General features: G+C 33.8%; 1 protein-coding gene and 1 long non-coding RNA gene across 2 annotated transcripts in view; one reads left to right on the top strand and one right to left on the bottom strand.

Annotated features, from left to right (window-relative positions):
- The window catches only part of LOC144962525 (uncharacterized), a 5,723-nt gene extending 4,254 nt beyond the window's left edge, over nucleotides 1–1,469 (bottom strand). The window contains exon 1 of the long non-coding RNA XR_013643486.1: nucleotides 1,303–1,469. This is a non-coding gene — a long non-coding RNA (uncharacterized LOC144962525). The remainder of the gene's footprint in view (nucleotides 1–1,302) is intronic.
- A 577-nt stretch (nucleotides 1,470–2,046) lies between these two features.
- Nucleotides 2,047–18,825, top strand: LOC144962524 (uncharacterized). The gene is made up of 9 exons (XM_078895535.1): nucleotides 2,047–2,176; nucleotides 6,588–6,924; nucleotides 8,227–8,386; nucleotides 9,104–9,216; nucleotides 12,547–12,684; nucleotides 13,752–13,956; nucleotides 16,367–16,511; nucleotides 16,905–17,019; nucleotides 18,109–18,825. Exons 2-9 carry the CDS (start codon nucleotides 6,748–6,750, stop codon nucleotides 18,262–18,264), a joined length of 1,209 nt encoding a protein of 402 aa, XP_078751661.1. The 5' UTR covers nucleotides 2,047–2,176; nucleotides 6,588–6,747; the 3' UTR covers nucleotides 18,265–18,825.
- Nucleotides 18,826–19,111: the final 286 nt, after the last annotated feature.

Here is a 19,111-nt window from a genome sequence, read left to right as displayed (position 1 = left end):
ATTATTATTATTATTATTATTATTATTATTATTATTATTATTATTATTATTAGGCGGAGTTGTCGTACCAATAAGGTCGCAGGTTCAAACCTCACCACCGCCGCGAAAATTTTTTTATTCCCCAGGGTAGTGTGCTTGGCCCAATACTCTTTGTAATTTACATCAATGACCTGCCAGACAGGGTACAGAATGAAATCCGACTGTTCTCTGATGATACGAAACTTTTCTGTAGAAGTGATAATCCATATGGAGCCCAAACATTACAAAGTGACTTAAATGAACTTCAGATCTGGTCTGACGAATGGCTACTGAAATTTCACCCACAAAAATGCAGTGTTATAAAATTTGGGAGTAAAAAATCAAATGCCACATATACCATGAAAGAAGGAGATCTCAATAGTAACCGCCTTACTCTTTTTGTGAATGACTGTGAGAGAGACCTGGGCATTTTAATAGATGACAAATTGTCGTTCAAAGAACATGTTCAAAGGATCACTGCTAGAGCAAATAGAATAGTTGGTTTAGTAAGAAGAACATTTGACTTTTTAACCAAGGAAATATTTGTCCTCCTATGCAAAGCACTTGTCCGGCCAATCCTAGAGTATGGAAACCTTGTAATAAAACTTTATGCCAAGAAGTTGGAAGATGTCCAAAGACGAGCTACAACATTATTGTCTTCACTTAAGGACCAACCATACACATATCGTCTGAAGAAACTCAAACTCCCAAGCCTTGAACATAGGAGAAAAAGAGGTGACATGATCGAATTATTTAAGTTTATGCATGCAAGAGACCAAATTTTCAGATCAACAATCAAGGCCCTACCAGGGGACACTCAATGAAATTACAAAAGAACACAGCAGACTTAGGACAAGAAGCAATTACTTTTCTGTTAGAACAATTAATACTTGGAATAACTTGCCAGAGAGAGTTGTGAATGCTGAAAGTGTAAATGCCTTCAAAGCTGAGTTGGACAGATTCTGGAAAGATTTGCCAACAATCTATGATCCACAGTGCTACCACACAGACTAAACCCTTGAAAGATGAATTGGCAAAACCGAATACTTTGCCTGAACCATCTCCATTAATTCAATTCAATTCAATTCAATTAATTTGTTTATTGTTGTGCTGACGAAGGGTTTATAACCGAAACGTCCGTTGTATGTATTGTTCCCACCCGAAGCCTCTCCATTTTCACTCTTTCGTTAGTACTTCACGGTCCCAGGCAGCCCTAACCGTTCTCTATAATAAAGTCTATTCCTAAAAGTGTCTTACTGTTTGAAAAATGCCAAATTGACTTACTATAAGACTTTTGAGGATGCGGGATATTTGCAATCATAAGTTTATGGGCACTTGCGATTTCAATGTTGTTACTGCCAATCCACTTAAACAATGCAAAGAATTAGAAAAAGAAAAGGCAAGGAAGAAAAATATAATGAAAATCAATCGTAATATTATGCCCCTTTATGTTTGTTTCGTTTATTTATCTCTCGTCGAGACTCATCCTAATTTTTAATAATATTTTCAGATTTTTGTTTCAGTTCAGGGTTGCCAGTTTGGCATTTTAAATGCCAGATTCCAAAAATCTGGCATTTTTGAAAACCGTTTGGCATTAGAAAAATCATTTGGCATTTGGCATTTTTATTTGGCATTTTCTTTTCTTGTATATTATACTTCAAATGACACCTTTTCTTAATTATTTCTAAACTCTTAAAAACAAACATCTTCACATTTCTTTTTCATTCTTAAAATCCAACCGTGGTGTAGTGGTTTAGCACTCCACTTAGTAGTCAGTAGGTAAATAATTACCCCAACAGGAAATTTAGTATAATTCAAAAAAAAAAAAAACAACAAAAAAAAAAAGAAAATAAAAGAAAAAGAAAAGAAAACACGCAAGCCACCAGGATATGATAGTAAATTGTCTATCAAAAGTGAGTAGTTTTCTTAGTGGGGGTGGGAGTCAACAGACTTTGGCATCTTTTTGAGTGTTTTGGCATTTTTTGAGTCTTCCCCTGGCATTTTGTTGAAAAATAATCTGGCAACCCTGTTTCAGTTTTGAGTTTTGAGCATGGCGACCACATAAACCGACGTCGACTGCTATTTGCCACGTCAAGTCCGTGAAAAAAACATTCATTTTAAAGAATTTCTTTTTAGCAAAAGACATGTGTATTATCATGTAAGGACTAAAAGGAAGATACGATTTTTTTTCTTTGCAGAAATTATATTTTTGACAGGTGAAAGGGATTAGAATCCCAACATATTTTCTGTATCAGTCAGAGTCAGAGTATGGTCAACAATTCGTCGTCGATAGAGTGAGAGATTCCTAGTTATGCGAAGCGAACTCTTCTATCCACCTCTCAAATTCCACAACAAAAAATATATTTTTAAAAAGAGAAAAGTAAGAGATTCGCTACATGGACTCGATTTAAACAAGTTTTATTGTGTTTGTTGGCACTGTGATTATTGCCACACTGTGTTCTATCTACTGTCACTGTCAATAGCGATGAACTGCACCTGTTTTTTTCCTGTCTTCTTCTAACAAGACAATACTATACAATTTATTACCACACGTCCACAAAACTAGATCCAACAACATATTCTAATCAGAGATTGGAATTTTAAGATACATTGATACCAGTGTGGATATACAGCTCAATGGGTTAGGCCACCTTTCATTTTGCTCCTTTTACTTTTAGCTGCACAGATTTGAATCTGATCGCTAACCCTCCCCCTCCCCCTTTTTTTTTTTTGGAGCGAGTCTATTCTTTTAACCTTTTTTGTTTGGCCTTGTTCTGTTTCTGAGCATGATTTTCTTAAAATTGTTTTTATTTGAAAATAAAAAAAATTATTGTTTTTTTCTCCTCTATCTGACCATTTGGTCACTCTCTGAATATTTCTGTTTGCTTTTTAATTATTTATTCTTTTTAGAATATAGAGTAATCATACAAACTTCGCACAGCCGATCATGACTTTCGACTCGCACACTTTTTGGTGATCTAAATTTTCAGAATTTTTTTTCAATATGTGAAATACGTTAATTACGAAATCACAGTATTTAATTGCCTCAACCGATGTTCCTGCTTGCTTCTTGAGACAGTAAAACAAAGTGGCAGCTTATATTTTGCTCCATTAAACTCCAAAGTTACTTTCCTGAAATCACGAGATCGGCGAGTATCAACTTTCCTTCTTCCCTGGGATGATGCATGCAGATACATGGAGGAAGGTTTTTTTTTGCTTGATAATTAGAGAGAGAGAGAGAGATGGCTTTAAAATCATTTAAGAAATTTTTCATTGCAAATGTCTGGTGTATGTGTTTGTGTGTGGTGAATTTGCAATACGTCCTATCTCTCTAATCACAGATACTATTTTTCTTGCAAATTTCTGGTATGTATGTGTGTGTGGGTGTGTGTGTGTGCGTTTTTAAAACACTTCCTTTGATAAAATAGCTAACTAAGCGTCATTCAACTGGATCTAGATAAAATATCAAACAACAGATATGTTAAAGAGTAGAGTTATAGGTTTGAAGGACTGGTGTGCAAACCAATGAAAATGTGTGCGAAGCGATGAACACATAAGGCAAAGTGTGCGAAGCGATCAATGATTACAAGGGTATTTTTGGGGGAAGAAAAAACTGTAATTTGACTAATTATAAATAACGCTAGTAGAAAGTAATCGCATTCAGAATAAAGACTAATTAATGGGTTTCAAAACAGTATGAGCAGATTTGTCCCTGCCCTATAGAACTCCCGCCTACTGTCATTCTAATTCAGTCATGTCTGCAGATCAGGATTTGGCCCAATATGTCGCGAGTCGTGGGAATCTTGTAAGATTACTCTACTTTTTTTAGATCGGAGTGGGGACGAATATGACAATTTGCAATATTTTATAGAAAGGAATCAAAAGAGAGAGAGAGAAACAGATTTAAAAGAAGAAAAAAATCTTGTACTTGTAATTTATTTGGCATGCTAAAAAGGAATATGACTATTATATGACTTTTCAATTAATTGAAATTCAACAATTTTGTTGAAATTGTTTTTTTCTTGTTTTTTTTTTGACAAGAATAAGCGGCCCCTGCTGAGTGCTGCAACTGATTTGCCTCAAAAGATTTTTGCAGTTATTTCTTCGCTTGAGATAAGAGATAGGGGGATAAGGAGTTTAGGTGGTTACGGGGGGATCAGGTGAATTTTTCACATGAAAGGCATAGAAAAGAACGAAGGAGAAATCCTCTCCCCAAAGTAGTAGTAGTAGTAGTAAGCTTCGCAGTCCGAATGACGCTTGCTGAGAATTGTGTGATTCAGTCACGGGCGATAAGTATAGCTGCTCTCTCCATCCATGTTGTTGTTTCCATTGGCACGGTCCTGGGCCAGAGTTTTCAGGTTGTCAAGATCTTGTTGTGACTTTAGTACGGAGGGCACCGCAGTGTTTCTTAGTTCTTCAGGGATTAATTCGGTCTCATCTAAATCCAGAAATTTCTGATATGTAGAGAGATCCTGGTTCAGGGTAGTTACTATTGATGTTGTTGGTCTCCCTACATATTTGTTGCCATGAAGGAAATATTCTGTCATTGCAGTTTGGGCTGGGATGTTATTTTCTTGACGTAAGATGTGACCAAATAGCCTCCATCGCTGTTCTTTTATTATTGTACTCAGGCGTTGCACCCTGGTTTTTACATAGAGATCAGTATTTGTAATTGTCTCTGGCCTATAGATTCCGATTATGCGACGTAATTGTTTGCGGTGGTATGAATGGAGTCTTTCTAAGTTTTTCTTTTGTGTGGCCCCAGGTTCCAAAGTAGTGCCATACAAGGAGCTTTGATGGTCCAGGCTGGGGAGGCAGTTGAGTGGGAAGATTCCTTGAAAACTAGAGCAAAGAATGAAAACTTATGGAATTTCGATGGGATCCTTCCTCTCAAAGTTGTGGCATAAAAATAAAATGACATCCAAAACATGGTTTATTGCATGAAGTGGCATTCTGATACTTGGCCACCCTTTTCCTGGCAATATTGTTTTGGTCCTTATTGATATGTAATTTGGATTTCTTTTCTTTTTGCTACGCAACACATCTGGATAACTAAATAGGCACTCTTGCTTCAGCAGGGAACGGTTCTTTTAAAAAAAATTTATGGCTATTTAATTTCTTTTGGTTAAATTTGGTAAAATGTGGGATGTTTTTTCATATTTAAGTGAAATAGATTGGAGTTGGGTGGTTGAAGGTGATGGGGTTCATGCGGTCTTTCTCTGGAAATGAAAAATAGAATAAAAAATAAGAAAAGGGGTATAGGGAGTAAAATTCTGAGAAACTAGTACCATGAAACGAAATGGTAGATCTCTAATATGATTTGACTTAAATGACTTATTCCTGTTCTCCTCATGGAGAAAAGGGCTGTGAACACATCTTCACCAGGCTGCCAGTTGGCTGCAATAGTAAAGGAAAGGCCTTTCTCAAATGTAAACAGATAACAAATCCGAAAAAAAAAATATTTGAAATGACAAAGAAGAGAGACCACTCTGTGCTGAACCAGTTTAGGAGAATGTCATGTTTTGGTCTTACAGTTGTACATTCTCACCGTAACCTCTGAACATAAAAAAAAAATGAAATATTGGGGCTCATTTATTACTTTTTGTACATAGATTAGATATGTTTTGAGTAATTGCCTTTAACTAACAAGAGCATTGAACAATAATATCCACTAAATGAGCTCAAAGCGCATTACAAGGGATCCCCAGCCAACAACAATGCTTAACATGTAGTACGAGACATGACGCCTATAGGCAATATTACAATTTTTCCGACAGAGATGCTATTAATGGCCAGGTTCTCATTTGACACCTGAGAACGATGCGAGAATTCGAGTCCAATAACTCAACTATGCGCCGCCCAGAGCAGGTCTCAAACCCTGTATCTTTGATCCTAATCCACTAACCACATAGTCACAGTACAGTTATTAATCTCACAAAACCTACAATAGCAATTATTGTCAAAATTTTTGAGCATTCCTTGCTTCATATATACTGTCTCTCTGTCCATTATATTTTGTGACCCATTACATCAAATCTGTCTTATGTCAGATTGAAGCTGAAAAAAAAAAGTATTCAAAGGTAAAAATAACAGAAATATGAAATTTTGGTTATTATTTTTAGTTATAATTAGCTCATATGGACATAGATTATTAAATTTCTTTTATCCTTTGTATTTGGCGGGTGGTTGGATGGGAGCATCACCTTGAATCATATACCTATGATGTTCGCATGGGTGTACGATCCGATAGTGATGTCGTTTCTTCTTCTCTTCACTAGCCTATCTGCTTCTTTGGTTTGTGATTGTATTTTTGACAGGGGATATTTTTTTTCTGTAAATCTTCTGCCTGTTTGTTCTTGGTTATTTATAATTTAGCTTATGATATCTTTAGGTTATGATTTTGATTTACATTTGTACTATTTTTGTTAGATTGCTTGTTTTTTTGTTTCAGCGGTCTCTCATATAACCTCAATTGTGTTGGAAGAGACCTAAAGCAACAAACAAACAAAACCTTTGTATTTGAAATTCGTTTTTGGTTTCTAATTCTTATTTTTTTTTTTTTTTTGCAGGTAAAATTGAAATAAGAATACATTGGTCACACAGAATTTTGAAATGAAAGTTAACCAGATGCCGTCAGTGTTTGTATTCTACTATAAAGAAGCAAATGAGACTGAGAGACAGTAAGGGAGTCCCCGATTTTGAATTAGAAATACGCATATTTTATTCATCATGCTGACCAAACCGTCCAAGATCATAGCATTATGTTCTATGGCCAATTTCATCAACTCAGCAGACCGTGCCATCATGCCCATAGCCATCGTCCACATGGGCCAAGAATACAGTTGGGACCTTCACCAGAGGGGGCTGGTGCTGAGTGCCTTTGCAGTCGGATATATGAGTAGCCAGGTTGGTTTTCAATTTTATAATTTGTAATCTTCATTTTATGCACATTTTCACACCTGTTCCATTGGAATACATTTCAAATCAAAATTTATATGTTTGGTATGTGGGCAGGAGGTCACGCTGTGTCTTCCATCCCCTTGTATCTGTTTTCTGAGTTGCTTTCTGCCTTTTGTCTTGGAATGAGTTTACTTGGTTTTGTCCTGGCCCTGGCCGGATACCCTAGCTGAGAGGGAAACAGTCAAATGTATAGTTCGAGTTTTGGGAGATGATATATTTTTTGTCTTGTAAATCTGTTATGCACTGTATTGTTTTGTTTACATATTATATATGATTTATAAACATTTGAGTGTATCCCTCTTAGTGGGGGCCTGTGCTTGTGTCTTGATGAGACTTTTAGGTGATTTCAAACTGTACTTTGGTGGTGTGCTCTTGGAATCTACATCTGTTTCCTATTTGAACGAATTCCCCTTTGTTCTTACCTTTTCTTGAGTGCTTTGATTGTAAATCTAAAACTTTTTACTATCCTATTTTCTTCCTTTTTACTGCCGCTGATATGACCTTAATGTGTTCCAAACGCCGTAAAACCCTTAACAAGAAACAAACATCAACTTGAAATTTGATCATGTGACTGGTGATTTTGGGATAAATTGAATTTTAATTTTACCTCAAAAAATTCACTATTTCCCCCCTCCCCCAACCCTTTTTAAAAAAAAATGTTTATTCTTCCATAGACTTAATTTGCGTCTATATTGTTCTTTGTTGCAAATTATGTGCATACCTGCCAACCCTTCCGCTTTTGGCGGAATCATTCCTATTTTCACTCTTCCTTTTCCACAATTCCGCCATTGTTTCTAAAATTACTATTTAAAAAAATTAATGATGATGGTAAGAATAAATAAATTCGGGGGGTTAAAAAGGTGAATTTTTTTTTTTTTAATGGTTGTCAAAAGGGAGCTAATTAGGAAAATTTATTGCACTCCTTTCCCCCTTCCCCATTCCATAACCTAATACATGTGATATGTAATTTTGCCAGCTGTGCTGAAATACTATTTATGTGTTTAGTGGCCATTTCGATTCAGAATTATCCATTGTTTAGAGATTCCCATTTTTTGTCTCAAAATCCTATTTTCTGACCTTCTTCCACTTCTGGAATATGAAGGGTTGGCAGGTCTGTGATATGTAAATAATGCCTTTCATTTATTAAACATTTATAAAGTGAGTCAAGCTCAAAAAGTTTTATTTGATATTGAATGTTTTAATTTTGGAAACTGAGTTACAATCTTTTTATACACTGTGATATTTCAGGTTGTTGGTGGAAGTGCTGCCAAAACGTATGGAGGGAAAAGAATCCTGACTCTTGCCGTCTTTCTTTGGTCTTTTTCTACTGTTTTAGTTCCGTTGTTTTCTCACTCTCTTCATATTTTAATTTTGTCAAGAGTGCTACTTGGGTTGGGAGAGGGTTTAGGTATGTATGTCCACTTTTTTGTTACATGTCCACATTTGTTTTTGGTCTTTTTTTTTTTTCCCTGAAAATATGCAACAACATCAAATTTGTCAAGTGCGTTGTAGAGCTCAGGTGGTCGCTGGTTCGGATAAGTAAGTAAGTAAGTCTTTGACACCTACTCAAAAGTTACAAAGTTCAAATCTCCCATCACAATGTGTGGCCCGAGCAAGTTACTTTGGCTTAGTTTCCTTTGCGGCTTGCACTTTGGCTGATACAGATTTTATTCCAATCTTCCTTCAAAAATATCCAAATGAAAAAGGGATTAATATAAAGACTTTTATTTATTAATGATAATTTAAAAAAAAAAATTATTCAAAAGATATACCAAATTTTTTCTTGATCTTTTATATCTTGTAAGTAATCTGTTTCTTAACAATTCAGCTTGGTCTGTTCTTGTCAAACATTACAATTTTTCATTTATATTTATTACATCAAAATAATATTATGTCGGATTATATTTGAAAGTGAATTGAAAATTAAATTGATCGAAATAGAAATATTTTACTTTTCACCCCTTAAGAAGAAAATTTATTTTGTTATTTCTCTTTTCAACAAAACAAACTTAAACCATGTCTAACATTCTTGGCTATACATTCATTGTTCCATCATCTAAAATCTAAATCATCCAACATAACACAGATTTGACATGATGGCTCACATGAATATTTTAAATTCCAGGTCTGCCCACCATATTTCACATATTTTCTCATGCCATTCCTTGTGATGAACGGTCCAGAGCCTTCGGGTATTTGGTGGCATTTGGTTCAATTGGGCAGACTGTAGCATCTGTGGTATGTAATTTTTAAATTTGGAATTTTATATAAAAAAGTATCAAAGTATTATTATTATTATTATTATATTATTATTATTATTATTATTATTATTATTATTATTATTATTATTATTATTATTATTATTATTATTATTATTATTATTGTTATTATTTGATATAGTGCCAGTATCCACAAATACTGCTCAGAGGTGCTTTCAATATTTTTTTTTTGGTATCAAACAAGTTCATTCAATCGACTACAAAATCACTACAACAGTCACACACATATCTTGTTCAAAGTTGACATAGTGTTGCGATAAGCAGAATGAAAAAGATTGGTTTTTAAATGCCGTTTGAAGACTGGTAGACTTTCACATTGTCGGGTTTTAGATGGTAAAGAATTCCATACGATTGGAGCCAAAAATACAAAACCACGCTCAGCAAACTGTGTTCTTGAGATGTTTTTGTTCATTAGTAATCATTGAAGTGCTCTGCAAGTTCTGATTTGTTTTGGTGTGATGGCAGTAATTTTTTTGGAAACTGTCATCAAACCGTTCAGGACATTAAAAAGCTTCTAACTGTTGCCTTTACTATCGTCCACCTTATCTCTAATAGATTTTCTTTTGTCGTTGATTATCAGAGTGTTAGTTGCAGTTCGTGCTTGTTTATAAAACTCTCTATGTATTGTGAGTCTTGTTTTCCACCATGTTTCTTCCGCTTCTCGTCTCATTTGCTTTGACAACTGAATTTCCTCAGTGAACCATGACATGTCAGGCATTATGCTGATAGCTTTGGTTGACAACAGCGCATGGTGGTCAAGAAGTTCAGACATAATTTTGTTAAAAATAGAAACTTTGTCATCTATGCACGTTCAACTTTGATGAATAGACCAGATGTCATTATGTCATTTAAAAATTTCTCAATATCTAATGACTTATATTTTCTATTTGTTACTGTCTTTTTTGTGGGTTTAGGTTTTTCCAAATTCAATTCAAATAAAACAGATTGATGGTCTGATACTTGGTTACTTTCTACGTGGGTGTTATTCAAAAAAGTGTCATCATGGTGTTTATTTATGTTTCCCTTTTCATGTGTTGGTTCTATGATGAGTTGGACATGGTTCTGTGCCTCAATTATATTGAGAAAGTCCGATGCATTGTTATCTGACTCGTCATTCACATGGATGTTGAAATCCCCTAAGATGTAAGGATTGTCTTTTGTTGACAGATCAGTGAAAAACTGTTCAAATTCTGTCAAAAACTGTTCAAATTCTGTCAAAAACTGTCTTGTCGTTGTTTTGTTTTTGACAGATGGTATTGGGCGATAATAAGAGCAAAGTTAAGTTTCATGTTTTTGTCTTTTCGTTGACATTCAATGGTTTCGAAGGTCATTGGCTTAGTTGTTACTTTTATTTTCTGTAAGGCAATATTTTCCTTGTGAACTATCATTAACCCACCACCTTGTCGACCTTTTCTTGATCACATTGTACCCAACAGGTTTTATTTTACTCATGATGTAATCACAATTTTCCTGTTTTAGCCATGTCTCTGTTATGAATAATATGTCATAGTTGTTGTCCAAACTGTGTTCATAAACCAGAGTTGTCTTTTTATTACATACTGATATTGAGTTAAATAAGTCACATTTTATAAGGTTTGACTCTTTAATTTTACCTGTAAGTGGTTCTCACACATTGACACAGATTGTTGGTGGCTGTCCTCAGTTTCGTTACAAGGCTCTGTGTTATCTCTCTTAATACATTTTCCCCCACAGGTTGTTTTATTTACATTTCTCAACTCGTGTTTGCTGTGTGAAATGCCAACAGTATCAGTGATTATATTTTGTTTGTTGGTGATTTGAGCACAGTTCCTTCCGCTATTATTACACACTGTTGATATTTCTAATGGTTTTATTTCATTATTTATTCCCATGTAAGGCTGAAGGGCCATAGAACTACACGCTACATGCAACATGCTACACGTTTCATACCATGGGCTATATAACTTCACACTAGCATGCTACTGCTTCATATTTTGCCAAACTGAGGGATTTTGTTTTATTTTCTCCGAAGAAGATGTTCTGATTTTGCTTTTGTTACAAAGGAGAAGAAAACGAAAGAGACAAAGCATATGGTGCTTAGAACATTTCTTTCTCAGAGTTCCAGTGTACATTCTGTCATCTTCTTGAGAATCCTGATGAAGAACTCTTTTTCTTTGTTCTTGTAGTCGGGTACACGAGGATCCCAGAGAAGGGGCCTTGCCCTTACCATTTCAATCAATTTTCCTTATAGTTGTCCATGTTCGTTGGAACTAGAACTAGCAAAAAAGTGAGCATGTTCATTCCTTTCAACACGCGTTCAACACTTATCCACTCAGTTCTGATCTGATCACAATTCATTTTATAGTGTTATAGTTATCCACACAATTGGTTTATTTTTTAAAAATCAGACAATAAAATTATCAATCTTTACATCATTTTCATTAAATAAAAAAATTGTCATTTCCTAAAAGCAAAATACATTTGATTGAGGGGGTCAAGGGATCTACATTTGCAAGTGAATTAGTTATAAGAGAGACATGATTAGATACATATAACTTGATGACAAACCTTGTCCAGGCACAGGCTCTTAAAAAATATCCCAAGCCAACAGCACACACTGAACATGTAGTAGGTTGAGACATGACGCCTGTGCTGGAAGGTACTATTACAATCTTTATGGTGTTTTTGACTGTGACAAGGATGAAACTTTACACTGTCCACAGTAGGACTCGAACCAGGGACCTACAGGTCAGAAGCTTTGTGTCATGTCAAATGACCTTAAAGACGCACAAAATTAGCAGAACCAGGTTTCTGTCTACTTGGCTAATTAATGATTGATGATAAATGTATCGGAGAATAACATTAATTTCATTAAGTAACATTAGAAATATTACAATTTATTTTGAAATTTATCATATTATGTTGAAAGGATTCCTTCTCTTGTTATTTGACACATTTTAAATTTTCCCCACCATTATTGCAGTTACAACTTTTTGTTTTTCTTTGCCACCTCCTCCTCATCTTCTCCATCTCATGCTTCTCCATTCTTCAGCCTCACATTCTCTAACTCCTCCTCCTCCTCCTCCTCCTCCTCCTCCTCATTTTTCTTCTTCTTCTTCTTCTTCTTTTGTTTTGTAGTGTTATTTTATATAGGAGACATTCTCAATTTTAAATGTTGCCGTTTATTTGTACATTTTGCTGTCCATGAATATCATATCTTGAAATATTAGAATTTATTGTCATCAAATGATTGATAAGCTTCTGATTAATTAATTAGTATTTGGAATTTCTTCAATTCTATTTCTTTCAGATTTGTCCCCATATGCCTTGGCGATGGGGTTTTTATCTCTTTGGTCTCATGGGTTTTATCTGGGTTTTCTTTTGGACGTCGACCTATGCAGAGTGTAGGGGAACTCCGGAAGTGGAAGAATTTGTTGAGCCACCCAAGGTAATTCAGATCAGTTAAGAAAGATTCAGTCTTTACCTCAATCAACTCGAGCCCTCTACTTCTGTGTCGTCTGCTTTCCCTAAAGTTTTTGCTACTTGAAAAAAATTGAGGAAAAAAAAAATATGCGTTTTCCTCTTAGTGGGATCTTGTGCTGGTGTCTGGGTGAGACTTTTAGGTGATCTCAAACTAGATACACTGATAGTGTGCTCTTGGAATCTAAAGTTGGTTCGACAAGCAAATTTCTGCTTGTCGACAAAAGTTGGCAAATGAAAAATTCATTGTCGACTAGTCTACAAATTTGTTGGACCCAACTGAAATGTGCGTGGTGCATGGTTATGGCCAACTACATGCGCACTTGTGAGCTATGGTGTTTTTGTTTTGTTTTTGTTTTTTTGTTTTTATTTTTGTTTTTATTAAAAGTTTTATTGAGTAACTCGAAAATGGAAATAATTAATTAATCAAAATGTCCACATATGTCAATAATTCATTTAAAAAATATTACTGAATTAAATGACACGAGGAGCATTTTGAGTGTTGGAACTTCCGTGACTATCCTGCAATCTGGCAACACTGTGGTGGAAAATTGTGGTATTCTTGCTATAATGATATATCTGCTCATTATTGTTACTTGCTATCTGATCTTAACAAAAATCAAATACCCTAGATATAGATTTGTATCGTTTTTTTATTTTTATTTTATACTGAATTATTAATACACCAAATTTGTCGACAAATCTCATCCGTTGTCTACAGCGGATTGACAAATAATTCTTGTCGACAATACCATCCCTATTGGAATCTGCATCTGTTCCCTATTTGAACCATTTCCCTCAAGTCCTTTTAACTGTACATCTAGAATGTTTTTACTATCCCATTTTCTTCCTTTTTACTGGCGCTGATATGACCTAAATGTGTTACAAGCACCATAAAACAGTTTTAAAAAAAAAAAAAAAAATCTTTCGAAGACTATACTGATTGAAGGCAAGAAATGACATTTTTATTTAAAGGTATTTTGTACATTTTTTTTTTTTTTCACTCATAAGCTTATTTTGTTCTGCCAAATGAAGGTTACCAATTCCAATATCCGGTGGATGGATTTCTTAATGCATTGGCCACTGTGGTCCATCTACATTGCCCACTTCAGCATGAACTGGTCCAACTATATCATCATGCAGTGGCTGCCAACTTATCTACACTCCACTCTTGGGGCCAATCCATCTCATATGATGTTTACTGCTGTGCCTTATCTCATGAACTCACTTGTTGGAGTTGGTATGTACTTCATATTCCTTGTTGTTTTTTGTTGTTGTTGTTGTGGTCATGGTCATCATTATTGATCATATTATTGCCGTTCACTGCTATGCCTGGGTGGGGATCCTGACCTCCCATAGTGGGCAGGGAGGTACATGCTGTGTCTTCTATCCCCCCATACCCGTTTTCCAATTGTTTCCCGTCTTGTCTTGAATATGAGATTACTTAGTTTTGTCCTGATCCTTGCCGGAGTTCCTTGGCTTGGAGGGAAACAGTCGAATGTATAGTTATAGTTTTGGGAGATGATATTTTTTTCCCTTGTAAATCATCTCTCTGTTATGCATTGTATTATGTTTAGTTTACATATTATATTATATGGTTGGTAAACATTTGAGTGTATTCCTCTTAGTTGAGACCTGTGCTTGTGTCTGGATGAGACTTTTAGGTGATCTCAAACTAAGTACTTTGACGGTGTGCTCTTGGAATCTACACCTGTTCCCTATTTGAATCAATTCCCCTTTGGCTTACCTTTTCTTTTGTGCTTTAATTGTAATTCTAGAACTTTTTACTATCCCATTTTCTTCCTTTTTACTGGCGCTGATATGACCTTAATGTGTTGCAAGCATCGTAAAACCTTTAAAAACATAAAACATCACTGCTGTGCCTTATCTCATGAATTCACTTGTTGGAGTTGGTATGTAATTCATATTGTTTTGTTGTTGTCGTAGTCATTATCATCGTCATTGATATTATTGCTACTGTTGTTTATACTACTATTATTATTATTATACAATTTTTGGCCGATATTGAGAATGATATTGATCTAAGACTACGTGCATTTTACTTTGCGACACCATCAATATGGAATTCTTTTGGTCTTTACCAGAAGCGCTCATACTATTGAGTGTGTTCAAGTCTAGACTGAAGACAGAATATTTTAGATTATCTTCCCCTTAATATTTCATAATTTAACATTTAATTTCTTAAAATTCTCAAATCACCTATGTCTTGTAAATCGCCATTGAACATGTAAGGTGGAGATTGGTGCTATATAAATCTTATTTATTTATTTATTTATTTATTTATTTATTTATTTATTTATTTTTTTTTATTTATTTTTTTTTAGAGCGAAACACCAAATTTACCTAGAGTTACATAGGTCAGAAAAATCCTGGTTTCAGTCAGAGACCAGATTATATAAACACCTCTTTTCAATTAAGATTTTTTAAAATCAGTTTAAAATGGTAAATTTTGATGGAAAATCACTTTATCATTTTCCCTAGACATTATGTTTTTGAAGGAAAACACAATTTAAATTAATATGCATGTGTTGGTATTCAACTTCATTCTTGTTATGGCACCTTAATGTTTTTAAAGTGAACAGTTTGGATATTAACTTTTTTACCTCTTATTCTTTTGTTTTGAAATTATTCCAATTTATTAATTTTAAGCAATATTTGAGAAAAAACAAAAACAAAACTAATTTCAATTTTCAAAATGTTCAAAATGGGCACTTTACGAATCAGTAGTCTTGCTTCATTCAGTTGATTTTGGTTTGTGAAGAAACATTACCTGTACCAGGAGATAAAGATAAAAGATAGGTTGATGACAGTAGCAAAGATTTGAGCTTTAGTATGCTAATTTTTAGGTCACAAGTAGTTCCTCTTATGGTCATGAGTCAAGTATCACATTATGTCACATTGTCGAAAATGGTCTTTAATTTTGTCAGATGTCACTTCATTTTTTTTCTAGGAACAAGGCGCAAAGCAGGGCTGTGCATTATTATGTGCATTAGAAATGGTGGCTATTAAATTAGCAATCTTGTTTTATTTCAAATTATTGAAGTTTTAAAAAGTCTTGAGATGACTGAGTAGATTAAGCATTGCACTCGCACTGAGGGGCCTAGGTTTGAGCCCCACTGTCAGATTTGAGTAAGAAATCAAGCTCCTTTTGCTTACTTTATGACATTGCATTGTGGCTCACACTTGGATTTTCAGTCTTTTCTAGAGATAAGCCTTAAAGCAAAATTTCTGCGATGAATAAATGGATTTTTTTTTTCTTCTGACTTTTGATTATAAGTGTATAAGTGTTGCTTCGAAGCTCAGCAGTGGGTTTCTCATCTTGTCACAAAAGTCGAGCAATGCTAAGCAAGGTCTGTGGGCAGATAAGTGTTGGTGATTGTGGAAAATTCTTGTCCCAGCAATATGGCCTTGGGTACCTTGCTACAGGCATTGACGAATATTGTAAGAGTATTAGTACAAAAAGGATGCTTAGGCAGATAGCAGTTGATTGGTATTGTATGAAATATGCTTCTATATGCCTGAGAAAGACATGAAAAATTGTCAAGTGCATTTAGCATGGTAAATCCGTGGAAATGCCTTATATAGGTATTCATACTTATTTATATTTTATTTATTTTTAAATTTTTCAGTTGCAGCCCATTTCGCAGATGGCTTGATCGGCCACAAGTGGACTGTGTTGTCAGTGAGGCGCTTGATGACATCCATAGGCCTTCTCGGGCCTGGACTCTTTATCTTATTCTTCAGTGCTGTATATAACTTGCCTCTTGCTGTTTTGTAAGAATTGTTACGATTTTTGCTTCCAATAATGTTTGCGAAATACTGCTGTTAATATACAATTTGTGCTTGATATTCCGCAATATGTCATTTTATTTTCTGTTTCAAAGGCATCTTATAAAGAGGAAAGTAAAACACTCATTTTCAATATAGCTATGAGAAAGGATGTTATGTATTTTTGTTATCTTTGTAATCAAACTGGCAGCTTGAACATGGTTAATGCCAATACAAAAGAAACTTTTTGGAAATTTTTTTTGACATTGTGACTTTTTTTGGGGTTTGTTTTCTAGTTAAGTGCTTACAAGTTTATAACACTGTATTCAATTATTTTCTATGGTTATATATTATTTATATATAATTAATATATAAATCCCTTATTTCTTTAACTTCCAGTTTTGTATCCATATCATTGGGTCTGAGTGCCTGCAATTCATCAGGTCATCTGAGCAATCATGCAGAAGTCACCCCTAACCATGCAGGCATTAGCTTTGCAATCTCCAATACTTTGGTAAGTAACATCAACATTTGGACTTTTGAGATTGGTTCTTTGAGATAATAATAATAAGAAGAATAAGAACAATAATAATAATAATAATGATAATATAATAATAATAATAATAATAATAATAATAATAATAATAATAATAATAATAACTATTAATAATAATAACAATAATAAATAATAATAATAATAATAATAATAATAATAATAATAATAATAATAATAATGATAATAATATAATAATAGTAATAATAATAATAATAATAATGATAATAATATAATAATAGTAATAATAATAATAATGATAATAATATAATAATAGTAATAGGAATAATAATAATAATAATATTAAGAATAATAATGATAATAATAGAAACTTTATTATCCAAAGAAATGGAAATACATTTTGGTTCTTATTGATGTCAATATAAAATAGAATAATAGTTTAGTGGGCATATACACATACACACCTCATACTACATACACATGAGCACACAACCGCACTCATGTACAATTTACTACTAGGGAGACAATGATTAGGACGAAAATGATTTTGATGATGGTGATGCTGCTGATGATTATAATAAAAGAGATTTTGCAAATCTTATAACCATTTCATCATAATACTCTACTTTTTTAAATACAATTAATGCCCTATATTTGTTTGGCCATCTTTGTTATTTTATCCTCCTGTCTCAATATCTGCCCATATTTATTTTTTTATCCCTGTAATTTATCAATCTAGTTTCATTGATTAAAATTAATTTTGTTTTCTATTCATTTTCTGCATATATTGTGTGTCCCCGAGAATCCATCGGCAAAAATGTCATTTTTCGCATTGTTTCATTACATGATTCACATTTCTTTTTGTGTCAAATTTTACCAAATTGACTAAATTGACTAAATACATTATTGCCATTTCGCAACTCCAAAATAAATCTAATCGATAGAAAGTTTCAGCTGCTTTAGATAGGTGGGAATTAGCTGTTAATTAGAAGTGTAATGCTAGATTGGGTCTGAAATACTGTTATTGATAAGAAACTAATAGATGTGTATGCTCTCTGATAATCTGTGACTCTATTTGATGATTTACAGGCAACAATTCCAGGTGTGTTGTGTGGTCCTTTTACTGCCGAATTGGTAACAAGATCCCATGGCCGTTGGCTTCCTGTTTACGTTATTGCAGCAGGTGTCAACTTTGTCGGGGCTATCATATATCTTAGTCAGAGTGCAGCCAGCCAGATTTTATGACATCGTTCTTTGGGATAGGATAGAGTTTTTTATTTATTTTTTTTTTTTTGTGTGAATGGATAAAGCAGACCTGCCCCTTATACATATTTAATCAGTATACAGTGGTCGACAGATAACTCGAGGGTGAGATAAGTTGATTTTCATGGAAGTTGTTGTTTTTGCTTGGTCCCCAATTCTCCAGGTAAAAAATCAGGATACTTAACTCAATTGAGGGATAACTCAAGTTTTTTTCTCAAGTTTTGTCGACATCGACTTATCCGTTTATCCACTGTGTACAGATTTTTGTTGAAAAGCAAAAATTTGTCAAATTCAGAGAGATCCCTTCAGGTTCCGATTTTTTTATCAAAATTTTTTTAGAGATAAATGGTTGAAATTCTGTTTTTGCAAGAAACAGATAAAGTGACCAATTCGACTGACATTACATAAAATGTAAATCATTTCAAATGACAATTTATAGATTCCTGACCTCCCCTACTGTGTCTTCTATCCCCTATATCTGTTTTCCAAACCGCTTTCTGTCTTTGTCTTGGAATGAGATTACTTGGTTTTGTCCTGACCCTGGCCAGATAACCTTGCTGGGAGGGAAACAGTTCAGATGTATTGTTTTTGTGAGATTATATTTCTTTTCCTTGTAAATTATTTCTGTTATGTACTGTTACATTGTTTTGTCATATATATATATATATATATTAATAATTATATATTATATATATATATATTATATATATATATATTAATTATAATGTGCTTTAATAATTTATATTTGAATATATATATATATTATTGTATATATTTTATATTTATTTAATAAATAATTTTGAAAACATTTGAGGGTATTCCTCTTAGT

This window comes from Berghia stephanieae, chromosome 1 (assembly GCF_034508935.2).
Source record: "Berghia stephanieae isolate SIO BIC M18660-M18661 chromosome 1, UCSD_Bste_1.3, whole genome shotgun sequence".
Lineage (NCBI taxonomy): Eukaryota > Metazoa > Mollusca > Gastropoda > Nudibranchia > Aeolidiidae > Berghia > Berghia stephanieae.
This window is presented reverse-complemented; position numbering and strand designations above follow the sequence as displayed.

Excerpts from the sequence above, each read along its gene's own strand:
- LOC144962524 (XM_078895535.1), top strand. The coding sequence starts at position 6,748 with ATGCTGACCAAACCGTCCAAGATCATAGCATTATGTTCTATGGCCAAT. Across the intron at positions 6,925-8,226 it reads TCGGATATATGAGTAGCCAG|GTTGTTGGTGGAAGTGCTGC; the intron begins GTTGGTTTTCAA and ends GTGATATTTCAG. Across the intron at positions 17,020-18,108 it reads TTGCAATCTCCAATACTTTG|GCAACAATTCCAGGTGTGTT; the intron begins GTAAGTAACATC and ends GATGATTTACAG.